The sequence below is a fragment of the Rhea pennata genome, chromosome 4, assembly GCF_028389875.1.
Source record: "Rhea pennata isolate bPtePen1 chromosome 4, bPtePen1.pri, whole genome shotgun sequence".
In the NCBI taxonomy this organism is placed as follows: Eukaryota; Metazoa; Chordata; class Aves; order Rheiformes; family Rheidae; genus Rhea; species Rhea pennata.
This window is the reverse complement of record NC_084666.1, coordinates 51376874-51403102: the sequence shown is the minus strand read 5'-3', so window position 1 is coordinate 51403102 and position 26229 is coordinate 51376874. Positions and strand designations below refer to the sequence as shown.

General features: G+C 40.2%; 1 protein-coding gene and 1 long non-coding RNA gene across 3 annotated transcripts in view; one reads left to right on the top strand and one right to left on the bottom strand.

The window, feature by feature from the left end:
- The window catches only part of RNF150 (ring finger protein 150), a 126464-nt gene extending 114882 nt beyond the window's left edge, over window positions 1-11582 (bottom strand). Inside the window, exon 1 of the mRNA XM_062573945.1 lies at window positions 11101-11582. Coding sequence (XP_062429929.1) covers window positions 11101-11566 — 466 coding nt within the window. The 5' untranslated portion in view covers window positions 11567-11582. The remainder of the gene's footprint in view (window positions 1-11100) is intronic.
- Window positions 1-25927, top strand: part of LOC134139489 (uncharacterized) — a 30370-nt gene extending 4443 nt beyond the window's left edge. For both annotated transcript variants that reach the window (XR_009958179.1, XR_009958180.1), the window contains 2 exons: window positions 6841-6943; window positions 25862-25927. This is a non-coding gene — a long non-coding RNA (uncharacterized LOC134139489). The remainder of the gene's footprint in view (window positions 1-6840; window positions 6944-25861) is intronic.
- Window positions 25928-26229: the final 302 nt, after the last annotated feature.

Below are 26229 nucleotides of genomic sequence, written 5' to 3'. Positions count from 1 at the left end.
AGCCATTCTTGGTGGCACTGTATCATGATATCTCCTTGTGTTGGCATTTGACTATTTAAACACAAGTGCTGTAAGATAAAGGCTTTGGACCTCTTTTATAAGGTCAGACAGCATCCTCAACAGCTAGTCCACCAAATACTTGTTTTGTGGAGGCTTAGAGGTAGCTGTTTGCACTTGTGGCATATCTTTAGACACAAAAAACAGAAGTGGTTCAGAGGATATTATAAATATTCTTCTATCTGGGCAACTATTTCACTGTATAGGAAATTGTACCTTACTACAAGCTTGAATTTGTCTAACTTCCACTGACAGCTACTGATTCTTGTTGTGTCTTTGTCTGCAAGGGCAATTTTCATCTATCAAGTATAATTCCCATGTATATCTAGATACAGTGCTGAAGTCATGTCTCAAGGCTGCTGGTAAGGCTATATATACACATAGTAAGGGCCAAAGATACTATACTTTACAGACCAAAGAAAGAAAATTGTTGTAACTCTATCACAGGGAAGAGAAATTCAGCATTGCAAAGGGGAGCTCAATTTCTTTAAACAGGATTTGTAATGAAATGTGTGTACAGATTCTTGCAGAAGCATAATATTTGAGTCAGAAAGAAGTGGGGCCTGTGTTTTGGGGTGGAACCAATACCTAAAGCTGCTAGAAGCTGATGAAAAAGTAATATATCATCAAAAAAAGGAAGGGGAAACGGAACTAATTCTGACCCTGAAAGTCTGAGACATGAAATATTTCTTAAATTTTTTTTTCAAACTCAGAATTGTAAGATCTTTTCCGGACAGCAAAAAGTTCCTAAAACAGAGTTTTTTGTGGAAAACTCATTTCTCTACTAAAGAAAAGCAGTTTCGATGGAAAAAATCCTGGTCAGTTTTTCTAACGCGCAGCAGGGGAAACTTAATCTTCTTCTGCACAAGCATGAACGAGCAGGATCTGCCTCTTACATAGCAGGGATGAAAATTTAGTCTTTTAAGAATTCATGAAAAAGACTTGTAAGTGTTGAGCACAAAGCCATTCTACGCATAGCAAATGTGCTACGTCTTACTGGCAGTCTTCCATTCATACACAGCATTGCCACACTTCCTGATTGCTGGTTTCCCGCTCCTCTGAGCCTACCCTGAGTAGCAGACAACAGTCCGCAGATGCTCTTTAAACCTGGAGTCAGCTGCAAAAGGAAAGCAACTAAAAGCGCATAATCCTGTTCTGCTTCTCTTTACAGTCAACAATATGCACAGAGCAATAACCTTTGGCTATTGTTGCCAACTTGATAAGGGGGGAAGGAAAGGACAAAAAAAGCCCTAGAAAAGATGCAAAATAAGTGCAGAACACACAAAACAGAGAAATGAAGACGACAAAAGAACAAGTGAGAAGATCAAGGGAAAGATACATATGAACTTCAGAAAGTAAAGAAAACATATATAAACACTTGGGGAAAAAACTAAGCAGAAAACAAGCAAGATAGAAGGGAAAACAAGGCAATTGAGAAGGACGAAGACAAAATTATAACAAGATACAATATTTTTTAATCCAACAGCTCCTAGATTTCCAGTGTGAAAATTTTTGATATAGTATTTAGTAACGGATAAGCATGGATTTCAGGGACAACTAGATGGTATTTCAAACACATGCACACACAAAGAGCAATAAGAGATCACACAAAGAGATTACACAATCTTGCAAAAGCTGCCTCACTCAAGAAACACAAGACTGGCAGGTAAAACTATGAGACAGTGAGAGCATAATAAAATCTTTAAAAGGCATGAAAGGGGAAAGCACATTCTGTACAATTATAAGAAGCAATCATGAAGGGGACTACAGCATCAGCCTGTCCTATTATAAAGAGTTTTCAGAGTAAAAACACAGACATGCCCTAGAAATATAGGTAAAAATTTAAGATACTCTAATACAGAGTTTTCTGAAAAGGTAAGGTAAAATACAAATGTATTTATGTCTTCTAGCAGAAAATAGTGTAATGGAAAAAGGAATATTTACATTTTAGCTTGCATTCTAGAGCATAAAACCAGCGATAACAGTCTCAGATACCAATACAGAGCTTTCGTATCATTGAAGAACCCAAGAAATCTCTTACAGTGCAGTTTGTTGGACACCTAGAGCCATCTAGGATCATGAGGAACCGGAATTACTGTTAGTACGTGAGTAAAACTTAGGTGCACAAGGTTCTCAAGTGTTCCATAAATCAATTTAGACAAAGCAATAAAATCATACAGCTTATTAAACTGATGCCTTCATTTCACTTTCATTCAGATATGGAACACGTATGTTAACTAAAGATGGATGTATAGGAATTATCTACTAGGCTCTCATACCAGTGCCAGAGCTGCAGTGTAATGTCAGATACATTTAACACAATATAATGGTGACTGTGCAATATTTTGTGAATATTTTGTCTGGGACTGCAAGACCAAGCAATAAACAAAGCAGCATAGTATAATGATGTGCGATTTATAAAGCTGGAAGTACAAGATTAATGCGATGCATACTTCTCTTTAAAATACATACAATATCTGGTGAGATATCCCCACAATGACTTGCAAAAGAGATTCCTTGTAATGAAATATGTGAACAGTAAGAGGGAATACAAAGAGCATATAAAAAATGGAAGAAGCCCAAGGTATGAAACATTATGAGGAAAAATAATATCTGACATAAAGAAGCCAATGTTCAGGGGAAAGAGATGGTGTATATAGATGGATATGTCAGTAATTGACTTGGTAGAAAAGGATCCAGAGAGCTGCTTTGTTACAGAACTGGGGTACCACTGCCCAGCATATCGAGCAGTGACGTCTCTTTGCTTGTCTGTTGCTCTGAAGGGCAAGGGACACCTACTACACTGCCTCAGACTGCAAACCCTGCACATTACCTAGTGCCATGCAGTCTTCTCCCATGTCAAAAGCTTCAAAACGTTGTCAAATATAAATTTATTAAAAAAAGAAATGAGTTATTTTTCTGATTTTCAGCATGGAGTATTACATACCTAAACACAGATAACCATGTCAAATTTAAGACTGAAATTCTGACAAATCCTTAGGTCTAGCAGTATAACTGAATATCACTATGATTAAACTGTCAGAAAAAAAATGAACAGGTACTGCACTTTATTGATGTTATTCATAAGTCATTCTTGAGCAAAAATAAATGAATAATTATTTCAAAAAGCTATGATATCTTTAAGTAGTAAAGAATCCAAGATGCTAGCTTTTAATACTTCAATATGTGAGAGTAATAAAACAAACTGGTTAATCTTTTCATCACCTCTTTCAGTTCTCTTCAGTTCAGAGTTCTATGGTTTAACTCAAATAACTTGCTGAAGAGGAGCCAAAATATAAATAATGCCCATGCTAAGCCTCTCTTGTAAAACAGTTGCATAACGTCTTTTCGTGGGCAGACAAATCCTTATAACCTTTCTCCATCTATTAGAACTGGTGTAAGAAGAGGTGTTTCCACATATCCATACAGTATCTTGAATCCAAACCCAGTGTTTCCATCAGAACACTAAGTTCACATAAATCAGTGATTTACGACCTGACCTGGCTGGGGGACTACTTCTAAGCTGCCCACGAAAGATGTCTAAGAGAAATAAGGCTACTGCTGATGGCTTTAATTCATGGAAGCTTCATTTGCAAAAGCATTTATAAAGACTGGGAACCACTAATAAGAATAGTGAAGCAGATCGTAGATACAAAGTTGGTAGATTTAATACAGTAACAAATTTTAAAAGTTGAGGTTTTACTTAAGTGGTTTGGATTTTTCTTCTCTAGGTAACAAAAGCTGCAGCTCTTAATAGAATTATATTTTGAGATACTACATCTAAATTCAGTCATAAACAAGCAGGATGCTTTGGGGAGTCCAGAGACCAAACTGTGCTGGGGCCAACATGCAGCCCATCCCTATAGATTTCCTTCCTGGAGCAACCCAACACTAAGGAGTGAAATGAGAGAACAGGGCATTACTTAAGTTCTGGGTGACATTTCACTATGGAATCAAGACCCTGTAGAGTAGGCCTTTTTGTACATAGCCAGCTACAAAATATTTTATCTCCTCTTTCTACATGCAGTTGCCATATACTCCCCTGAGGCTGGTTGGTAGAATGGTTAAAGTTGGCTTTAAACTTATTTTATAGCAGCCATCCTTGTGCTGGGACAGGCTGTGGAAGTTACTACAACGAAACATTGATGCAGGATACACTATTGCTGTTTAATACCCTCCTACATTTCATATACCTTGTTTCATAGACTGCATTGGGTTCTGAAGCATCCCAGGATTCTTTCCTTAGCAAGATGCTAAGCAAAAAAGCACTGTGCCAGTAGTAGACAGTAATACTATAGGAAGCAGTCCTGCATTAGCAAGGTGACAGATTAAATGGACTTCTCAGTCTTTTCCATATCTGATTTCCACAGGTCAATGATTGCATTATTCCCTCCCTTATGTATCAAACAAGCCATCAGGTGGCTAGCACTCAAACACAACTCAAAGGGCAAAAGTGGGCCTTGTCTTGAAATGAATGATGTTTCTGTGGAGGTTAGCCATGCAGAAGTTACTGGAAGTAGAGAAGCAGCTGGGCTATCCCTTCATACAGATCTGACTCTTCATCAGCCTGGCTCGTGGTGTAAGGAGATAGAGGTCACTTGAAACTCAGTCATCTCACATGATAACGCTCTACGAGCTTCACCAAACAAACAAGGCAAAATAACAGGCTCTTTTAGTCCTTTCCTCACATGAGGAAAGTAGAAAGTGTCCCTTTCTCTTATCAGGAAAAGAGACTCTTAAAAAGCCTACAGAGAGGTTACTGTAGGCTTCTCTACCCTTCTGCTTAAAAAGTCCCTGTGCTCTGATGTACCATGAGGGAGGGGCCAGCACAGAAACGTATTTGCATGAATCTGTGAGCTATCTCAAAGATAAAATAACAGCAACAGACTGCCAAAATAACCTATTAACCCAAACTATTAGGTACCATTTTAAAGTCAATATACCAGTGGGACTAGAAGAAACAGCAATGAACCATCACTGTACCAAGAGTAAACAATTCCCCTAAGGACAGTATACCAAAAGGAAGAGCTGCAGATTATCCGCCAGCATTTAGAATCAATGGTGATAAAGATCTGCTTCTGAGAAAGTTTTTCCTCTTGCTGCATCACTTTTTCTGCAGAGCTGAAGAGAGCACTTGTATGAATAACATCGTGAACAAGTGCTGCAGATAACGAAGGGCCATGCAGGAATCCAACCGCTCTGCAATCAGTAAGTCAAGTCTGGAGGATCAATACAATCTCCAGTGAACCAATATTTCATCACTTTGTAGGTCAAGTTGTCTTACAACTTGATCCAAAGCCCAATGGACTCATTGTCTTCCCATTGACTACAATGGGCCTTGGAAGAGATACCTAAACCATTCAAGTAAGACTAAAAGGATATGTAAAATTCAACTTGGCAAGAAGCGTACCTTCTTAATGACACAAACCATTCCCCAGCATTGAAGTGTCTATCCCATGTAAGACCAGAAACTAAGATTTTTGTTGTTGTTTTTCTAGTCCCTGGAGCCTTTTTTAACTTGGTCAAAGCCAAAGCAGTTATCGGTATCATAAAGTCAGCTCACTGTTTTGCACCATTTGAACACAGTTGCAATAGAGAAGTCCAGCACTGCAACACTAGCAGAATTGGTAGGCTGAAGTGTGGCTCACTAGTCAACTCAGCGGACAGCTTGTCTGCACTACTGCTGGCTCTAGCCAATGTTATAAATCTGACTTTGATAAACATTGGGAACAGGATTTTCCACAATTGCTGACAGCCAAGCCTACATGACAGACCCAGGACTCCTGAGTTCCTAAGGATGGAAACACACCTCAGCCACGCTCTCATTTCATGATGGAAAAGGCTCAGTGATGTGCTGATCTGTATTTTCTTCCCCTACTGAGGTGTTTCTATTAGGAATGAATCCCGGGTGCCTAGAACAGAAGATAGTTATGGCAGACTCTGGATGCTTGGAATTTCCAAACCTTGATAAATTCACGCTTATCCATACCTACTTTCAGCATGAATGCTTTCACCACATTTTGCTCATGAGAATTCAATAAAAAGTTTAGGAAAACAATTGTTCTGGTAAAGTAACAAATGAAAGTTGCTACTACATTGAATTAACTTTTTAAATAGAGAAATTTTCAATCTCAATGTCACTATAAGAATCTTCTAAATTATGTACACAAACTTTTGCACTCTCAAAATCTTTGATGCCATTTCACTATGTGCAAAGGGGCACTGTGCATCCCAGTCTGGCAGTGGGAAAGCAAATGGTTTGCATTCACATAAAAACATGGACCTGCGAAGGGCTGCTCATCATTAGATCATGCCCTATAGGCACAGACCAAAGCCCATGGCTGGAATCCAGCATTATATATTAAGCATTTTCCAGTCTGTAGAAGCAGAGTATCAGAGAAAGAGTAAGTTTCAAAAGAAAACTCTGTTTAATGTATTTGAAGTCTGTGGCTTTAAGCAGAGAAGTAAGATTTACTCAATCGCACATTTAAATCCACACCTTAAAAAAAAAGGGCAAAAATAAAATTTAAAACATTTCAACATGCTTTGCATGCAAAGGCAAGAAAACCTAGCTTTTATAAAGATGACCAAAATTTCTAAATACTTATTTCCAAATGCAGTACACCCAAAACATGGTAGGCCAGAACACTAGTGATGGCAGGAAAGGCATGTATGCCCATTTGAGGTTCTAACAAGCACTTTTGTTCTACAGCTCGGGTGTCTGTATTTTAATTTGTGCATCAGCTATAATTTGTAATACAAATTATGTAATTTGTCCTACAGCTATAGAACAGTCCAAAGCCTAAACTTGCAACCAACGTATCTTAAAATATGCATAACGGAGGACTTCATGACCTGAACAAAGGAATAAAAATCTGAGCTCAAGGTAAGCAACTATCATTGAAATGAATGGGCATGGATCATGGCTGGCCACATCCATGGTGTGCATGTAAAGGATCACACCTCGCTTTGTGGTGGGGTGCCCATTGCCCTCCTCACATGATCCAGTGCACACATGCTGCACTTGATAGGGCCAAGGAGGGAGAAAAGCAGCTAGAGTCGTCTTAGATCACCTCAGAGAATTATGTCACGAATAAAAAAGTACAGTTGACAGTTACTGCCCGTGTGTACAAACCATTACAAAAAACAGTGAGGCCTCTGCCTCTCATGGAAAACAGGCTGTCATACATACAACACGTAACTCAAAATTTATGGTGGAATGCACTGGAAATGCAGCACAACGTAAAACTGCCTGATTCATGTCTGCCTCTGCTCTGAAATACTTAGGATGCAATATTCTTCACATAATAATCGCATCCATATTGTGAAATACTCTGATGCACCCTGGAATTCAAACTGAGTGTTTTAAACTGTATTAATTACTAAGGATTTGTTTTATACCTACACATGAATCATGTCTACTGTCACAGTTAATATCCCTCCCTAGCCTCAGGCACTTAAGTTGGTGCCTAAGTTAGCAGTGGTCAACCTAGGTTCCCTCAACAGCTAATGAAAGCTGAAGAGAGGGAAACTCTCACCTTGAATCAGCTTCTGGAAGGCCTGCTAGCTCTCTCCATAGCATACAGGGGGAGTGTAAGGGCATTTGCTAAGACAGGTAGTGTACTTCCAATTAATACTAAGTTATTAAAGGTAGACACAGTGGCCTTTTCAAACCTAAATAGCAGATATTTTGTTCTCAGTAACAAAAATGCCAGAGCCCTGGATGACATTATGTACTATTTTCTGGAGGAAAGAGAATACCCCCTCTTTTATTAGAGAACTTTTCTATTAGAGAAGTTGATTTAGGAGAGACAAAAAGCTGTTGAAACTGAGAAATTGTAGGTGCTTTGTTCCTCTGTTGGTTAAAATCTGCTTAGACAGAAATCAAACACAGTTGGATCCAAAGCGCCTCCCAGGAATAGGATACCCACAGTTCAAGTCAACAAAAACAGTGATTCACAAAGGCTGTAGCAGATAATGCAAATGCCAGGCATTTCCTAGCTCTAGAACCAAAGATCTCTGACTGTGAGCGCAGATGTCACAACTACCTCATTCTTCTGGATGTGTAAGCAATGACCTAAGAAGAGGTTTCCTGAAAGAAAAAGTTTTAAATATGGTGACTGAACTGGTTCAAATCTAACACTTGCTTTGTTCTGTTTAGTGCACTAGATATAAATCCTGGAAAGTTGTAAGGGCAAGGGGGTGGAAGAAAGGAAAGTTTACCAATCCTCTTTCAAATGCAATACTATCTTACTACAGTCTCTTACAGATTTTAAGATCAGGAGGTATCATTTTGGCAAAGGGTTCATTGGCATGCATTGTAACTGAGAACAGGCAACCTAATTGGATATACAGCTGTGAAGTAAGAGCTTTGGCAGAAGAGCGAGCTTTGGGAGAAAGTGGGAGGCAAGGGTAAAAGGTTATGAAACAACAGCATAACCTGGTCAGGAAAGGGAAGGAAGCATAGGGGTGGAAGTGAAGAAATTAGAGTGGAGGTGAGAGAAGCAGCGAAAGAAGAATGAACAAATAGGAAAAAATGATGACAGCAAAAGAAAGACGGCAAAACATACAGAAGAGAAGAATCTGCTTGAGGACCAGTAATTCTTTTGTAAAGGCAGAAGCCAATTATGCAAGAGGAAACTATTTTCCATAAGGATGGAGTTTAAGCTTAGATAGGAAATCTCAAAAAAATCTGTGGGAGAAGAAAAAGTAACATCATACTTAAATTGTTTTTTTAAGTCTCATTTCAACCCCCTCCCTCCTCCCTACCCAGTATTTTCCGGGATGGAATTTTCTTCCCACTACAGGATTTGGTGTGGGCAGAGCACCACAGATGCTGCTGAACTCAGAAACTGAGAACCTGATTCATTCTCCCCTTGAATTTTGTGCTATCATTTTCACTGGAACCAAGTAAACGTCAAAGGCTGTAAGTCAGAGAGATAATTTTTTCACAGCTTTTGCACTCATTTTGTCCTAATGCAGCACTGGATACAAAAAGAAGAGCAAAGGTAAATCCAATTCTGAATCTCTGCCACTTCATCAAATATTTTTTTTAAAAAAATATCTTTTTTCCTTCTTCTCCAACAGACTTGGCTCTAAAACTCCTCTGTGTTTTGACTGTATGCAGAGAGGAAGTTTTTCCTTAAGTTAAGAGCAAAAATCATTTTTCAACTTCACAGAATAAAAATCCTTTTCCTTAAAACAAATGCAATCAATCGAGAAAACCCTTCAGTCTCACTGATCATATTCAACAAGTCTTGAGTATTATCTGCAAGTTTCCTTACATTTCAACCTACGGTACAGCAAAATCACTTGCTGGGTATCAGTTCAGTTTTCAAAAAGGATTCTCGAAATAAGCTGTAATGAGTCATATTATAGAAAAGAAGCTATTCCCATGATAAGTGATATAGTGCTCATATTTTTGAAAGCTGAGGCCACTTTGAGTAAGAAAAAATCCTTGCTTACTTCATTTTGGACTTTAAAACAAACACAAGCTATAGCATTCTAAAAGGTTAGACACATTTTTACTCCCACTGTTTCTTAATAAAACATCATTTGTGTGGGAAAACAGCTTAGTGCATACTTTAAAAACAGGCAAACCATTAATTGATCCAACATGTTGGCAGCTTTAAAGAAACTTACTAGACAAGAGCAAGTGATGCAGCTTAAGTTTTGAAACAGCCTGAGCATACTACGCTTATTTAATAAGTAATAGCAATAGTAAGTAAGCTGTGATACTTAGAGTAACAAGTATAACCCGAACAGGTACTAAACCGTATGCAAGTTATAAAGTACAGTTTTAAGAAACTAGGAGCTCAAGAGCTTCTGGTCTAAGAAAACCCATAGAAAAACACTCAAAAAAAAAAAAAAAAAGGAAAGGAAAGAAAGAAAGAAAACCCACCATCTTCCACTGATCCCATCAAAGAAACATGAATCTGTCTAAATAAACAGTTAATCTCTCTTAAGAGGCTGCACACAAGAGGTTCCAAAAGCACTACTTTAATCAGCAATGTTATAGCATTAGTAAGGCAACAAACTGTTTTTCAGCACATCCATGCTAGTTAGTTTGCTGGAAGACTTTAAAATGTCATTAGAATAATATCCTGTTTTGCAATCTTTCTGTGTTTCAATTTACCCCCAACTCTGCTAAGATTCAATTGGCATGAAACAGCTGGGCATGATTAGTTACTGGATGCAAACCAAACAGAGATTTCACAATAGGTGGCATTTTAGTCTCCATGGAATACGCTCTTGGCATAAAAGACCAATGACCCCTGGCAGAGAACACTGCCCCTAAATATAAATCTGGTGATCTGTTTCTAAAAAAACGTTATTCTCAGATTGAACACTGTTACAAAAACAGTGTTTTTGTTCACGGGCATAACTGGAGGGTTGGGTTGTTTCTAATGACTGGACTTAGGTTCAGTTCAAGCTGACCAGCACATGCTGGGACCTGAGCACCAGGTGCAGGCACTGCAAGCCCGCACCCTGCCACAGGGTTCACCTGGGGAGATTTGCACCCCCACTCCCAGTTCTAGACAAAATATCACATGTTCTCCCCAAATCAGACACTGGGCATTCCTACTCAGTCCCACAGCTTTTACACAACCACAGAGAAAAGAGCGGACTCTGTGTTCCCGACTTTATTGCACCTCCCTCCTGATAACCATGAGCCATAAACGCTGTGCTTCTCCTCTCCCAAAGGTCCTGACCACACCGATTCCCACATAGCACCTGCCGGAGGGTCCTCAGGACCTAGCAAGGCACAGACGGAGGGGCTCAGGGTCCCTCCGAGCGGCCCGAACTTCACAGCTCCCAAACTTTTCTGTGCGCATTGCTGCCGGCAGCATGCACGCCAGTCCCTCGCCAGGGCGGCGAGGAGAGGGGCACCCGCAGCAAACGGGGGGCGCCCAGCGCCCGGCGAGGCCCTGCCAGGAGGTGCGAGGAGGGCGGGCGGCGAAGCAGCGGGGCCCAGGCAGCGCAGGCGGGTGCGCGGCCAGGGCGAGGGCGAGCATTGCACGTGCCGGGCGGGCCGCCACTCACCTGCATGGGGCATGGTGATGGTCTCGTTGGCGTTGCTGGAGCCCACGTTGTAGATGACCACGGCGGAGGCGTTCTGGGCGGCGGCGTGGCGGATCTTGTCCCTGTAGGTGCAGTTGCCCCGCGGGATGAGGGCCACCCAGCTCTTGCCCGGCGCGGGGGCGTTGAAGCGGGTGGCGGGGTCGCAGGCGTAGCGGTCGGCGGGCGAGGCGGAGAGGGCCACCTGCCCGCGGGCGTCCTGCTTGGGCGACTGCTCGCCGTAGCGCCCGCACTCGCTCTTCTCGCTGCGGAGCTCGGCGCTGCCGCCCGCCGGGTCGGCGTAGGTGATGTTGACGAAGGCCGTGTACCACTCCTCCTTCTCGGCCACGGTGAAGTCCAGGCACAGCAGATGCACGAAACAAAAGGACAGCAGCCATGTTGAGAGAGCCAGGCTGCGGCACGCTTGGATCACAGACATTGCCATCTTCATCTGCCGGCCCCCGCCGCCGGCCGGCCCGCCCCCGCCGTGTGCGTGTGCGCGCCGGGGGCAGCCGGCTCGGCGCGCGGCGGGGCTGCTCGCGCCGGGCTCCGTGCGGGGAGCAAGGCGGGAGGGAGGGAGGCAGGGAGGGCAGCCCTCCCCTCCGCAGCCTAATTCATCGCGGCGCCCTTGGGCTTCCGCGGGCTCGGCCCGTCCCCGCCCCGCCGCCTGGCTGCCCCGCTCCCCTCCCGAGCCCTGCCCGCACCGCTGCCTCCGCCGCGGCTTCCAGCCCGGCCCGACCCCGCGGCAGCCGGCGGAGGACGGCGTGGGGCGGGGGGGTGGAGGGGGGTCCACGCGCGCGCGCGCGCTCGCTCGCGGGCGCCCGGCGCGGCCCGCCCGCGGGGCCGCCGGCTGCGAGGCCGAGGGCGGCCGCCGTGTGCGAGAGGAGCGGCGCGGCGCGGCGCGGCGCGGAGCCCGGCGGCGGCCCGCAGCGGCACCTGCCGGCAGACGGGCGGCGGCGGCGGCGGCGCGCGCGGCGCGGGGGAGCCGCCCCCGCCCCCTCCCCCCCCCCCCCGGGGCGCGGCGGCGCGCGAGCCCCGCGGCGGCCGTTGGGCTGAGGGTAACGGTCGCCTGCCGCGGCGGGAGCGCGCAGCCCGAGAGGCACCAAAACACGGGGTGGTTTTTTTTCATCGCATTAAAATCTAAATTTTAATGTAGCCTTCATTATTTTCCCTCTCCGCTTTCCTGGCTGTTGTAGGACAAATTAAAAACCACACAAACTTAGGCTGTCTTTGGCTGAAGCGTCTGCCCTTGCCCCTGCCAGCGGCGGCGCGGAGGGGTGGCTGGTCTGACAGGAGGTGGATTCCTCATAGAAACAGAGCTCTTGGACTATCCCGAGGACCTTTCTGTTGTTGCTGCAAATGCGGACGTTATAATGCTGTTATACCATACGACTTAGCGGGGAAAATGCCTGTTATATGTTTTTTTTAAATGTTGCTTACATTTCAAGGTCTGTGTACAGGTTTTAAAATACAAGTGAATTTCTTCTTGTACTCTGAATGACACTGATAGGCACATTCACCCAAGATAGGTGAGCTACTGAAATAAACATAAATGCTCAGTGTGAAACATTAAAATATGACAGAGCACTTCTCTGGAAACAGTCAAATGCCAAGGACAGGTGCAAAAAAACCTTAAATTTTGCCTCAGGGAAGGCCCAGATTTGGGGATTTTAATGTATCAGACATTCAGAGTCACTTTACTTGACGAAGACGTAAATGCTTTCCATACCAATATACAACAAGATCAAAACACAACTGACCCCAGATTTATCTATCCCAAACAAGTGAGTAGCAAAAATTCCATTTTTCCACTTTTGCTATGGTCAGAAACAGAAGACCATTTCTGATATTGCCTATTTTGGCCACCTGATGATTAAAATGTACTGCTAGAAGTACCACTCCCTTTGATTTAGATAAGATGCATAAATATTTCCCTAGTGGCAATACTTACTGGTTCCAAGTTTAAAGTTGCAACTGAACTGAGCAAACAGAGGACACCCCTAACTGTATTTTATATGCACACACACTTGCTGCCTTGCTGTGTTATTTCCTCGAAGTTGAAAAAAGTGAAATTGAGAGAAAAATGAACAAATATGTGAATAAAATAGAGGAAATTATAGGGAAATAAAATGGGTGACCAAAAGCTGTAATTCTACCATCAAGCAAGGGGATAACTTTGGTTGAAAGCCCATTCCTGGAGAAGTGAAATCATCAATTAAGAAAAGTAAGTCACTATGCAGAACAAATGAAGAGAAAAGAAAGCATATGGCCGTCAATATTAATTTGAAAGTGTTGAGATTTCATAAGGGAAGCAAAAGCTATCAGGGAAAAATCCATTGCTGGCAGGGCTAAGGCAATAAACCTTTTGTATATTTGGAAGAGTAATAAATATTATTACAGGAGAAGGAAGAAAGGTATAAATGTTCAATAAATATTTTTGTTTTATATTTGGAAAGAAAAAAATGATGTGTTTCCCAACTCATAAAAGAGATATTAAAAAGCATCTCCTATGAACATGCAAAATCCAGAAAAACCTGGAAAAATGCACAAATGAATCCCAAAAGAGTTGGCGGAGGGTGAATAATCGCTCTCTGACATCACTTCAAGTAAATCTTGGCATAACAGGGAAATTTTGAAAGACCAAAGGAGTGCTCAGTTTCATAAGATCCAGAAAACAAAAGTACAGTGACTAAGCAGTTATAGGCCAGTTAGCCTACCATTAACCAACCCCAAGAAAAACAAGAGAAAAAAAAATCAAATGTATGCCTGCCAGAAAGTTTGTTTTTATGGGAAGTGGCCTGTCAAGCAAACATGATTGATACTTTTGAGAGGAAATGATCAAATTGGTTAATAAAGTTACATTAGCCATGGCCATAATAGATATTTGAAAGGTTTGTCCTTTAATGACATATGAAATTTTCATTACATTTGTAACGTAATAAGAATTGGAAAAGATGGGCTCAGTTAAAACAGAATGTGTTTTAACCCAGCTTAGTGCAAAAACGTGATGCCAGGCGAAGAAGCACACCAGCCACTCTGGAGCAGAACTGGGATGGGGGTCACTTTGCCCACAGGGAAGGAGTAGAGAGGAACTGTGTTAAACTCCTAGGGAAAAAAGGGCCTAAAGAGGATGCCGCTATCCTCAAATGCGTAAGAGGAGTAACAAGTAGGAGTAGGGAAGTGATTTTCTCTCTGCGTGAAACACCACTGAGACAGATAATGGAAGATGTCCAGTTTTGGTATCTGCATTTTTAAAAGGATATTGAAATACTGGAGAAGGTTAAGAAAGTAACCCTAAAAATCATTTGAAGTAATTCCTCTCCAGGGAGAGATTTCAGGTGCCCAATCTATTCAGCTTTTCAAGAACAGAGAAGATATGATTACACCGTATAAGTACCATCACAGGGAGATAGCAGCAGGTACTAATGGGCTCTTTAAGCTAATGGATAAAGGCATAGCAAGAATCAAAGTTAAAACTAGACAATCCAACTCAGAGCAAAAGTACCTGATTAAGCAGTGATTGTTCTTGCTCTGTGCTGAGTCTCGTACCTTGCTTTCAATAAAGCATGATTTCCAATTTGTGTTTGATTTGAATATAAGAGTAGGTCATCTTTCACTTCTCAGGACAGTCTCACTTCTGAATTTTTTCCAGACTCAGCATAGGGTATATGGGTAAAATTCTTCAGAATAAATTTATAATCTAGTTGTCACTTCTCACCTTAGAAATATCTATGAATAAAAACAACAAAATATTGGTATATTTTGGATGCCAAAAAATGAAGTACAGTTAAGTAGGTCAATGCTTTTAACTTACACTCAGTTTAGTGTATCAGTTGGTGGTGAATCTTCCCATTTTAGTGATTTCTGCTCATAAGAACACCTCAGTTTCTTCCTTGGCCTGTCTCCTTAAACTTCTGCTCTGCTCCTGGCACAAGAACACCTGATGGGCATCAAAGCAACTACAATACATTTCCTCTCAGGCCAGCAAGATGTTTGACACCACCTTACCCTAGCCTATTCTCTCTCCTTCAAAAACACCAAAGCCCATGACTTCTGTCCTACCTTTGCCTCTGCAGAAACATACAAGCACAGTCTACTTTTATACACTCTGGAAAGTCCTTTTACAGGGTATGGGGCCTGGGGCTGGGCTGTTTGGTTCGTTTGTCTTTTTTAAGCTGCAGATTTGTCAATACCTTAAGGAATTAATTACTGGCCAGCTGAACCCCTGACACTGAGCTCAGTTCTGCCTGAGGCTACATGGGCACAGTTAATTTGGAATACAGTGTAATTGCATGAATGCATGATTAGCTGCTTTTCACTGTGCCCTCTGCACTGTGATTACAAGTGAATTTCATTTACTGTATTGTTGCATATCCGTGTATCTTGGTAGGTTCCTCTGATATTCCTCTACTTTTCTCTGAGTAACCTGGACAGTTCTTGAAATATTTTTTTAACATGTTTATATGGGTATTAATTATGTGTAGAAGGGCAGAGGGGAAGTAGTATTTCTTAACATTTGACAAAGTTATTAATAATAGAATACATTTTAGACATTTCTATATCCTCCTTATGTCTAAGAAATACAATATCCCTGACTGGATACCATTTAGAAAAGTTTTGCAAGGGAAAAGAAGTGATCTAAATTAAATGTTCTTTATATACAGTATATTTGCAGTAACTTGGGTGATGGGTATTCTGGTGAGTTTTGGAGGCTATATATCACTTTAATAATATTTATCAGAATTTTTCTGCCACATTTTCCATGTTTCTGAAGTAAGAATAATTGCATCTGAATTGCTTTGTAGAGAGGTGCAAAACCATCATATTCAAACTTGTGTGTGTGAAATGTGGTCAATAAGTAGAAGAGAAGTGACACGTGGGGAACTGCAGCTCCAGATTCATGAAATATCAAAACTCAGAGGCTGGATTTAGGGAACAGCTCATTATGAGAAAATGACATCCTGAAGTTCACTACATGGCTACCTGTTAGATGTGCCACAATACTTTGTTAGATTGCCCATTCACAATGTAAAATTCATTGGTTTATATGCCTTTTTGGTTTAAAGCTAACTTGCGAAGCTTAGATTGTCCTATATCCACACCCAAAGTTTCCAACTATCTTATAGGCAATGGCTAGAAAATGCTTTAGTTAAAGACAAGGGATCTCTTCCAGGTTGTTAAGCCCCTCTGTTAGGGAATCCTGTGATGCTTTGTGGCTCTCCCTTGTCTCAGCCTGTTGTGACAACCATTGCGAAGAGGTGACATGACAAAGGTTTAAAGGCTAGGTTACACTGCCTAAATTCTGCTGCAGTGGGGATTTACATGGATTTTAAGCATCTTAATCCAAGAGAGTGACTGGGAACTGCCTAACTTGGCATTGCAAGGTATTGAAAAAGCTAAAATGGATGCTTTGGTTCCCTTTAATGTAAAGGTGCCTCCAGCAAGAGACTCTGAGCCTGGAATATGGTGCCTTATTGTATATAGGATCCAGCTGCATCCAGAGGTCAGTGACCACATGTTGAGCTTGGCCCAGGAAAAAGCAAACCTATAGAAAATACACAGCATTTGGTAGGTGCCAACTCCTGTTGCTCTCTGTTCTTGGGAGCGTAAGTGGCTACTTTGCTTGGCTGCTCAGTCCACCCCCCAAGCAGCGGGAGGACTCAGCTGATTCAGACTCAGAGAGACTTGGGGTTAGAGCTGATTCCTATGCAGTCTGAAAACTCTTCAGTGCTGATGGACAGTATAAGTTGACTGAAATGTGATCCCTCTGCAGGTGCTCAGGAAAAAGAGTTGTTTTTCCTCCCTTAGCTATGAGACTGAAACTGCGGGTAGAACAGAGGAAATGGTAACAGATTGGAAAAGTGTATAAAAGATAAAGCAATGCCATTACCTCCCCCATTTGCCACAAATGCTATACTTTGTGTTAAAGAAAATAAGTTTGTTCATTAAGAAAGTTAACTGAGCGATACATCTTTTCTTGACCCAACTGACATTGTTAATACTCCATCCATCTTCCTATTCATATGTTAATAGCTATATTGCCTGTCACTGACTTTATTACAGAATCCTGCCTTCAACTTGAATAGTGTTTGATTATTCTGTAAAATCACATGAATTACTATAATTGCTACTGCAGTTCTGGTTTCATTTACTTAGGTCAATTTAATATTCTTGATAATGCTCTAATGCTCTGAAGAATTCTACAGAGTAAAGTTTCAGAAAAAAACTGTGTTCCAGCCAAGATAAACTCCTCCCTTGGAGCTATGGAAAAGGTTCAGTAAAATCTATAGGAAAAGTGACATTTTTATTTAAAAATTATGAAGAGTTGAAAGGAGCTTTATCTTGTTTGATCTTTAATAAATTTTCACAGTGAGACAGTGTTCCTTGTGTCCCAGAGGCAAAATTGCTGCATCTTATCATATTTATTTAGCATCTGCCTTTGTTACAGAGATTTTTTTGTAAACTACAAGAACCCAAGAGAATGCTGCTGATGAACATCCTTTTGCCTATCCCTTTCTCAATTACAGCTTCTTAAACATATGGAACATTTGAAAGAAACACATCTCCTTTGTGCAATTTCTTTCTATTCCATGATAGCTTACTCAGCTCCCTTAAACTTTCAGCATTTTTCTCTGTTTTGCCATCAACACCATATACAGGCCTACTCAACGCCCCATGAAAACATTGGCCAAATATTGCAGAGATTCCTGATCTCATCTGAGAGCCAGGAGACATAGATTTGAATTAAATTGGGCAGTTTTCCCATACTAATACACATCGCTTCTGAGCTTCAGCAGAGCATTTATATTGTGCCACGCAGGACACTCATTGCTAGGGAAAAAGAAATTGAGGATTAGAACAAATATAGTGCTTGGCTAAATAGAAGATAATAACACGTTGTGCTAAGAAGAAATGTATGAGGCTGTTAATGGAGTTTTTCCAAGGGTAATTCCTGAGACTGATCATATTTAATATGATCATTAATGACCATAGTGCATACAAACAACATGGGAAAATGCTGATGAAATTCAATGATGAGATCAAATAAAGTGCTACTGGCAATAAAGAAAAAGACGTACAAAATACAAGATAACCTTACTGATCAGACTGAGACACACATGTGATGAAATTCAATAATGTATAATGCCAGGTCTTGAATTTATGGACTAAAAGTACATATTTCTCTTCTCAACTGGGAGCTCATGGTTTGGGATACTGGTTCATTAAACTGCAAATGTGAAAAGATTCCTTAAAAAAAATCTTAAATGTAGCCCTAAAAATGTATTAGCTGACAATCTTAGCAGCAATGGGGACATACAGATTTTTTGAGGCACAAAGCCTCAAGAAAGATCATCCAGAGCCATCTTTGCAGTTTGGCTTAAGAGGAGCTGCAGTTGTGGAAGATTCAGAAAAGGGCAACTAGGAGAGTGAGGGAATGAAGAATTATTTATGAAAGAATGCTGCAATCTTGGCAACAAGAGGAAGGCCGAGGGAGATATGATTGCTCTTTGTTAGTATGTCAGGAAGGCTAAATGCAATGGAAGGGTAACAGCTATTTACGGTAAGGCACAATGCTGGCACTCAAGAAATGAGCACAAGTTGATTGTACATAAATCAATACACAGAAACTAGAGAATCACTTTTAATCCTTAGAAATGTAAAATTTTATAATTACCTAACAGTAGAAGTAGTGAAGACTTGACAAACTGATATGAAGGAATTATTAAATGATTGCCTGCAATAGCAGAGTGATGACTCAGAAAATTTCTTTGTGACTCTGTTTCTACATCCAAACTTTACTTTAAAAGGTGACGTGGTATTTATTTCCTCTCCCCTCCCCTACAAATATCGTAAATAATTTTATCAGAAGACTCTAAATACATCGTAAATAATTTTATCAGAAGACTCTAAATGGTGCTGCCTTAGACAGTTTTATAAGCTTAGTATGCCCAGACTTTCACTTTCACAGGTTATGGAAGAAATGCTGTATAGCTGTGTCACATTAAGCCTATTTTATGATGTTATTGCATATTCTATTAAAGTTTGTTTGCTGCTCAAATCTGTGACTAAACAGGTTATTAAAAGCAGAGCTATGCCTGTGAGGAAGCATACTCATAGGTAGATATTAAAATCCCTCTTCAAGTGGTATTTTTGCCACTGGCTTGACTGAAAATGGCATTGAATCATAAGGATGCCAAACACATGAAAAAGATGATAGCCCAGGATTTTGCTGGGTCATTTTCTTGATTTCCTTCGTAGATGCTTTAGTTAAATTCAGTGGAAAGATATTCCTTAATTTGGCTGGGTGTTGCGCTAGGGTCTATGAAGACATTAAACACAGACTTAACAAAAAAAAAAGTACACATAAACATTATTTTAAAATCTACTAGAGCTGAAAGAGGTTTTATTAATTTTGGGCTATTACTATTTCTCATTCCCTTTGTGCTTTAAAATTTAGCTTGAAAATTTAACAATGTGTTCTGAATTCATCACTCAAGTAGTTCAGACACTGCATTTAGAGCTTAGATGATAATGCTAGCAGTTGTATTGCATCCTCTTATCTCATATATTTATAAACTGTTTATCACTACAATTAGAATGACAGAGAAATGGTCCATGTAGGGTAAGAACTGATGAATGATTTATAAGTACTTTTAGCAAAAAAGTCGTTCAGGGAAGTTTGCTCATCGAGTTCTAGTTCTAATCTCTAATGTGGGTTTTTGTTAGACAGAACTGAACAGACGTTCGCAGTAACACTGTTGTTTGTCTGATAGAGTTAAACTAAAATTGCTCCAATATCTTTTATTATATTGCTCATTTGTTTGGCATATGCCTTAGTCAATATCTTGTCTAAAAGCTTCTTTTTGCAAAGAGACTAAAAGTGTTTTCCTCCTTCAAACAAATGTAATGGTTCATTACAGCATTGTCTTGGGAGAAGAAAAGGCTTTTTTGGAATTACTATAGGTTTGTTTTTATTACAGATTGCAACAACTAATTAGGATTCCTGCAAAAGGGTCCATTATGATCACCTATTTTAATTTCCTACAACACTAGTGATGTTATTAAAAGTAATATTAACATTATAAATGTTAATGTTAGCTATAGTTTCTTAATCCATGTTGTATGAAACATTTCCAAAAAATGTAATTTTTCTTGTTGTTAGCATTTCAGCTTTTACATAGGACTTCTATTCCATTATACTTCCAAAACTTTACAAACAGATTTTTAATCTTAAAAATAAGTTTCTAGGAATTAATTAGTTGACTCCTAAGCAAATGTTACTTCCATTATAAAACATGTTCCTCCTACTGTCCAAAGCATCAGTAAAAATTACCATAATGTTTCAATAAGCGGTAAAACTGCTCCACTGATGCTGTAGATGACAAAAATAAATACAAACACAAAAAACATGAACACTTGACCATAGTTCTTTCCTAGACATAGTACAGCCTTGTTTTGGTTTCTTAACCTTGAATAATCTGAATGATCCTAAACAGTGTGTGGTTTAGTAATTCAATGCAGACTACTGTTCAGTAGTCTGACACAAATAAGCCAACAAGCAGAGCAAGAAGTTCTCTCCTCAAATACTTGCTTGCTTCCAAATAATCTGGAGAGATCTGAGAAAAGTATTTTAGTATAATTATCTGATATCAAGTTTTCACAGTCCAGCAATTGGCAAATCTGCAATTAGTGGCCTACAGGCAGATTTTTAAAAGACATGAGGCTGAAATGATTTCTCAGGAAGCCCTCAATCCTTTCAGCTGTTAGGACTGCCAAAGCAGTTGGAGAAAGCAAGTAGAGAATTTCCCTCCACCCCAAAGTAGGGGAACCTGCACAGCCTTCCCTCCCAAGACAGGTGAGCGAGGGCTCTGCACTACAAGGGCAAGGGAAGAAATGCCACGATGGAACAATATTACTTTATACTCTTAACAGTGATGAAAAATCATGTGATTAGGGTGTCTGTGTGTGTGTCTGTGTGTGTATAATTTTTGCAAATATAGCTATACTTGTGAGTTTTCTGCTAACGTTCTGCTAATCCTTTAAGAATCTGAGGACTGGACGTTGCTGAAGCATCCTCTGGATAAGTGTCCTCTCTTTCAGCAGGATTCATCTATATCTTCCCTCTCTATTTTAAAGCAGTAATAAAAAATGCAACAGAATGAAAATATTCCACTTCCTCTGTAAATATATTTCAAACTTTTAGGGAAATTATGTGGCAGCTGGTAGCTATCCAATCCCTCAATACAAAGAAGCATTTGACAGATACCCTGAGAGCCAATCTGCGGCTGTGGGTCAGCCCCCTGAGGAACTGACTGCTTACACTGATTGCTTCAAGCTGCTCTTGTTCTTGCTTCACCTGACCCCAGAGATCTGACCAGTAGCTATCCTATCACAGCATTTTAAAGCAATCTGGGAGCTTACATACAATAACCACAGTGCAGCATTTCTCTGCCTTTCTGAATTAGAGAGCTACCTGATCCCTGGAAACAAAACAAAACCCCCAAACAACTCTCCCATCCCCCCCAAACCCCTTTATTTGTGCCCCTCACCTTGCTGGACAGCAGAGAGTAGGGGCAATAGGCAGCTGACCAGCACTGATGGGTTAGGAGCTGACTGTGAGCATGTTTGTGTGCAGGCACTGCTTCATACCCAACTGAGTGCACAGATACGCATAGGTGGTGTTTTTTAAATCCAGTTTTCTTGCAGACCTCTTGATGTTCTGTGCACCCTGATTAGACCTGGGTTCATAGGCTGGATAACACCACAGAAGGTTGTGCCCACTAGTTATGGAGATAGGGCAACTAGAGCAAGTGGAAAATAAATACATTGGGTACTTGGTGTGCCTCAGTCCCAAAGGCAGAGGCAGTATTTCCACACTATTTAAGAAATATCTGTGTTGCCTGGATGCATATCAGGGTGATTTGTACAAAAAAGTGTTTTCTTGTGGTGTTTTACTTTTCAGTGATGCTCCACCTAATGATTTATTTATAGGACTTTGGAAATGGATTTTATTTTAGCAGACATACAGACTATGTGGGCCAGCATCCTACCTCAGAATGGCCAAAGCAAGGTAACAAACTGGAAGGTACCAAAAGCCCTACGACAGACATGAGGTGATCTGACCTCTCTTCCTTGCTTCCAGCTCATATTTTACTGCCTTTCATGAGCGACTGTCTTAAATCTTGAAGCACAAGATCTCCGCTTTGTCCTAGCATCAACCACCAGAAGGATGCATCTTGAAACATCTCATAGACCAGTCTCTCTGATTTTTGCAGTTACAGTGATTTCTGTATATATTTTTCTAATCAAGCCTTTCTTCTCAAGGTTATTGAGAGGTTTAATGTATTGATATAGCAAGATTAGAATTGCTTATATTCACTTCCCAAACTTCATGCTACAGATTTTACATTAATGTTGGCAAAACATAACAACAAGAATCAAAAAAAAATGATATACTTTAAGTCTGTACACAGCCACTGAGGTCTATTTACACCTATCATTTAACAGCATAATGCACTATCTAGCAGAGGCAGAAATGACATCAGCAATGATTTTTATGCTATACAGAAGAGATGCAGTTTCCTCCCTCAAACCCAGTGAGGCTATCAAAAGACAGTCAAAAGATTTTTAACTTTCAGAACATGGCTCAACATAAACAATTTCAACTAAACTAAGGTTTGAGTTAAATTATTAAAGAGTTAAAAAGTTAAATTATTAAAGATAATTTTGTAACTCTAAAGGAACATTCTGAGCATAAAGTATCATTAAAAACACTAACCAATGTGAATGGAAGTTAGATTATTTATAGTAAGGTAATTTTAGAAATATATTTTTCATGAACTGATGGTGATGTTTACTCTGTGCTTCAGTTAGCTTGAGCAGTGAAAGAATGTTATTTTCCTGTCCTGGTACAGTGCCACAACACTCGGGTTGGACACAGTTAGTTTGATATGAACATTTTCCTAGAAGCTCTTAAGCACTTTATTTTTGCTTGTTAGTTTCATTTTTATGGAATTAAAAAAAAAAAAAATCTCATTTCAGGTTAGAATATTAACCTCAATGTGAGTGAAATTTCAGTAGGGAGAGACCCAGACCATGCTCCCTGAGAGCAAGCTACTACTCCCCACTTAAATAAAGGACTTGTATTGGGTAGGTTGATGTAGCCAATACTGCATCTCTCCTAAATTTAATAAAAATTCGAACTAACTCTTTTATACATGGAACGAGCCTGAAGCTTTACTAGCTGACCACGAGAGGTCATGATTGCTCCACAAGAAAAGTTTCAGTGCAGTCTGCTAACAGAAACATTGGTCTCCTTTCAGGTGTATTGGATTTACTCAGTACTTACACGTGAATTAAAGAGCTAAACATTGATGTGCCACAACTGATACTCAGTTTTGTCTTCTTCGTTACAAAAAAAGAAGTTTCTGCAATAAATTCAAAATGATTTCCAAAAATAGGTACCTTTAATCTATATCTTTTCCCACATGCCTTCATCTTTTTCTTGAACCTTTTCACACATTCCCCATTCATTTGCTCTGTAAGTGACTGTAATGCAAAGATAAAGGAAGGGTGACTATTCAGGACATTATTTTTGTCAGGAAAAACAGCCACGAACCACAGCCCAAAGGAATGGATGATAAGATCACACTCTTGTCCTCCCTTAAAAGAAGATCTTTTGACTGTTTTCAATTGGACTGTTTACAAATGGGACAATCTTGTCCCATTTTCAGCTTTAAAAAAAAGTTAAAATACTACAGAAATGGCTCTCTCCCTACTTTGCTGTCTGATAAAAGGCTGCCTCACTAACATAAGAAAATAAAAGAATTTGAAAGCCATTTTATAATCGGGGCCCTCCTAAGGCCCTCTTATCCAGATTACATCTAAATCTTGCCAGTTGCTTTTTGCATACTCTCTCTACAAATACAGCCTTTCTTACCCACATCTGCACCTAAGAGTTTTAGCTAGGCACTCACCTCATGTCTCAACAGTAGCAAATGCAATCTTGCCATGTTTCATGCAATTTAGAGTACTGTTGACAAGATCATCAACTTATCCTGGTCTTTTGTTGCCTGCTCCTTATAGTCCTTTGGCAGCTCTCCCTTCTTGATCATAGCAAATGTCCACTACCAACTTCACCTGGAGGAGCACTGCAGCCTCTCTTGGGTTCATCACAGCAGCAGCAGCTTCATGAGCCTGGCCTCCCCTCTGTCCATGCTGCCAAGCTCTGCTGCCCACTCAGTACATCTTCCAAAAAGCACTGTTATGCTTCCTCTTATGTGCTTCATATGGAACAGCTCATCTGTATCCTGCTGTAAGCTCTTTCAATGAGAACCTTCTCCTGCATTTTTAAGACTCTTTATGCAATAGGGTCCAAGTCCTAAGCAATAAAAACATACAAATAAACATAGATTAAGGGTTTAAGTTATGAGCAAAATGGCCCAGACTACTTACTTGATGTGGAGACATGGTCAGTCTGGGAAAAGGTTTGAATGTCAGTGAAGTCCACCTCGTTTCTAGTGTCAGTGAACAGTTTTCTATGAACTACCTTCATTTGGGACCTATAGGACTCCAGAGCATGTTTTCAAATCCAGTCATTTTGGACATCTTAGAGACAGTATCAAACTCAGTGACATCAACAGCAAACTTCCATTGATTTTCTGTAAAGCTGGGATTTCATCCTCAGCTAGGGAGACAGTACAGAATCATAGCAGCACAAAAAAAAATTGCTCTAGTGACCATAGTCACATCTGGCAATATCACCATGGAAACCTCATCACAGATCAAAGCTAACAATCCAGTACCATTCAATTAGCACCAGTGTCATGTTACTCCCACAAGCAGCTATGAAAATGTACAATTTATTTAAATGTTGAAAAGAAAGAAAACTAATTCATTAATTTCATGGCTAAATTACTACGCAGAAGATTTCTAGTTATGGAAAGTATTTGTCATTGTAATGAAAAATGACTTTTAACTAAATAATTCCACAATTAGTATTTATTTCATATTTTATCTGTGATTGTCTTCATCTCAGTTTTTCTAACTAGTCATGCAATTAACTAATGTTTCAGAAATACAGATTCAAACTGAAAAGAATTGTGTTATGGAAATAAATGTATTGCTGATATATGTTCAGCTTGGCAATACATGAAAAAATGTGTTACATATTTTGAGTAATTTTATACTATTAATGTATGAAAAAAGTGCAATATTGTGGCTTATATTTGAAAGCTGTAATATGCTGACTAGCTGTATCAAATAGATGACATTTTCCTCATACAGAGAGCTGACTATATTTTTTACATTATGTGAATCAGTCTAATGTTCCACTACTCTGAATACTGTAACTAGATTACTAGAAATGGCAAAATCAATTTTTATGTTACATGAATAGGAATGTGATAAAAAATCTTGTCTGAAATTTTCTAATTTATTATGTCTACTTCCTGTAGTATAACATAACACAATTGCCATTGTTTTATATCTCTGTTTTTCTTTTTTTTTCTGTGGAAATCACAGCATACTTTAAGTAGACATAGTTCTCTTAATTCTTATGCTAAATAATAGCTTTCATTTTTAGCATCTTCTATGGATAACTGTTCTGTTAATTAATGTCTAAGCATTACAAATTAGTTTCTTCCCACGAGCTACTGCTGCAAAGCAAAAATAGTCACAGAGATATGTAGCAATTGTAATTTCTTGCATAAGAAGAACTGCAATTTTGTTTTCCTTCAATTTTCAGGAATCTGCTCTGAAATCAGTGCCAAAGGCATGAAAAGCTGCAACAGGAAAGGCAAATATGGCTAGGGGATCAAAATGTGGAAAAAAGATTAGGCATGCAGATCAACAAGCAGCCAGTAATTTACAGTGCCACAGCAAGACCTACCCTGTAACTACCTGGGCAGAGAAGGGGTTGAAGTGCTAATCTTAGGCAATGCAACCAATCGTGGCCATTTAAGGCCAAGGGCTGGAGCAAAGTTATATTGCCAAGGACGCACGGCCAGAAACAGAAATGGAGAGAACAGCCATGTCCCAGTCGATCAAGACAGAAACGAGGACGCAAGCCAACAGGCTCGGCACAGCCACGGCCAGCTCCAGCTGGTGCCTGGC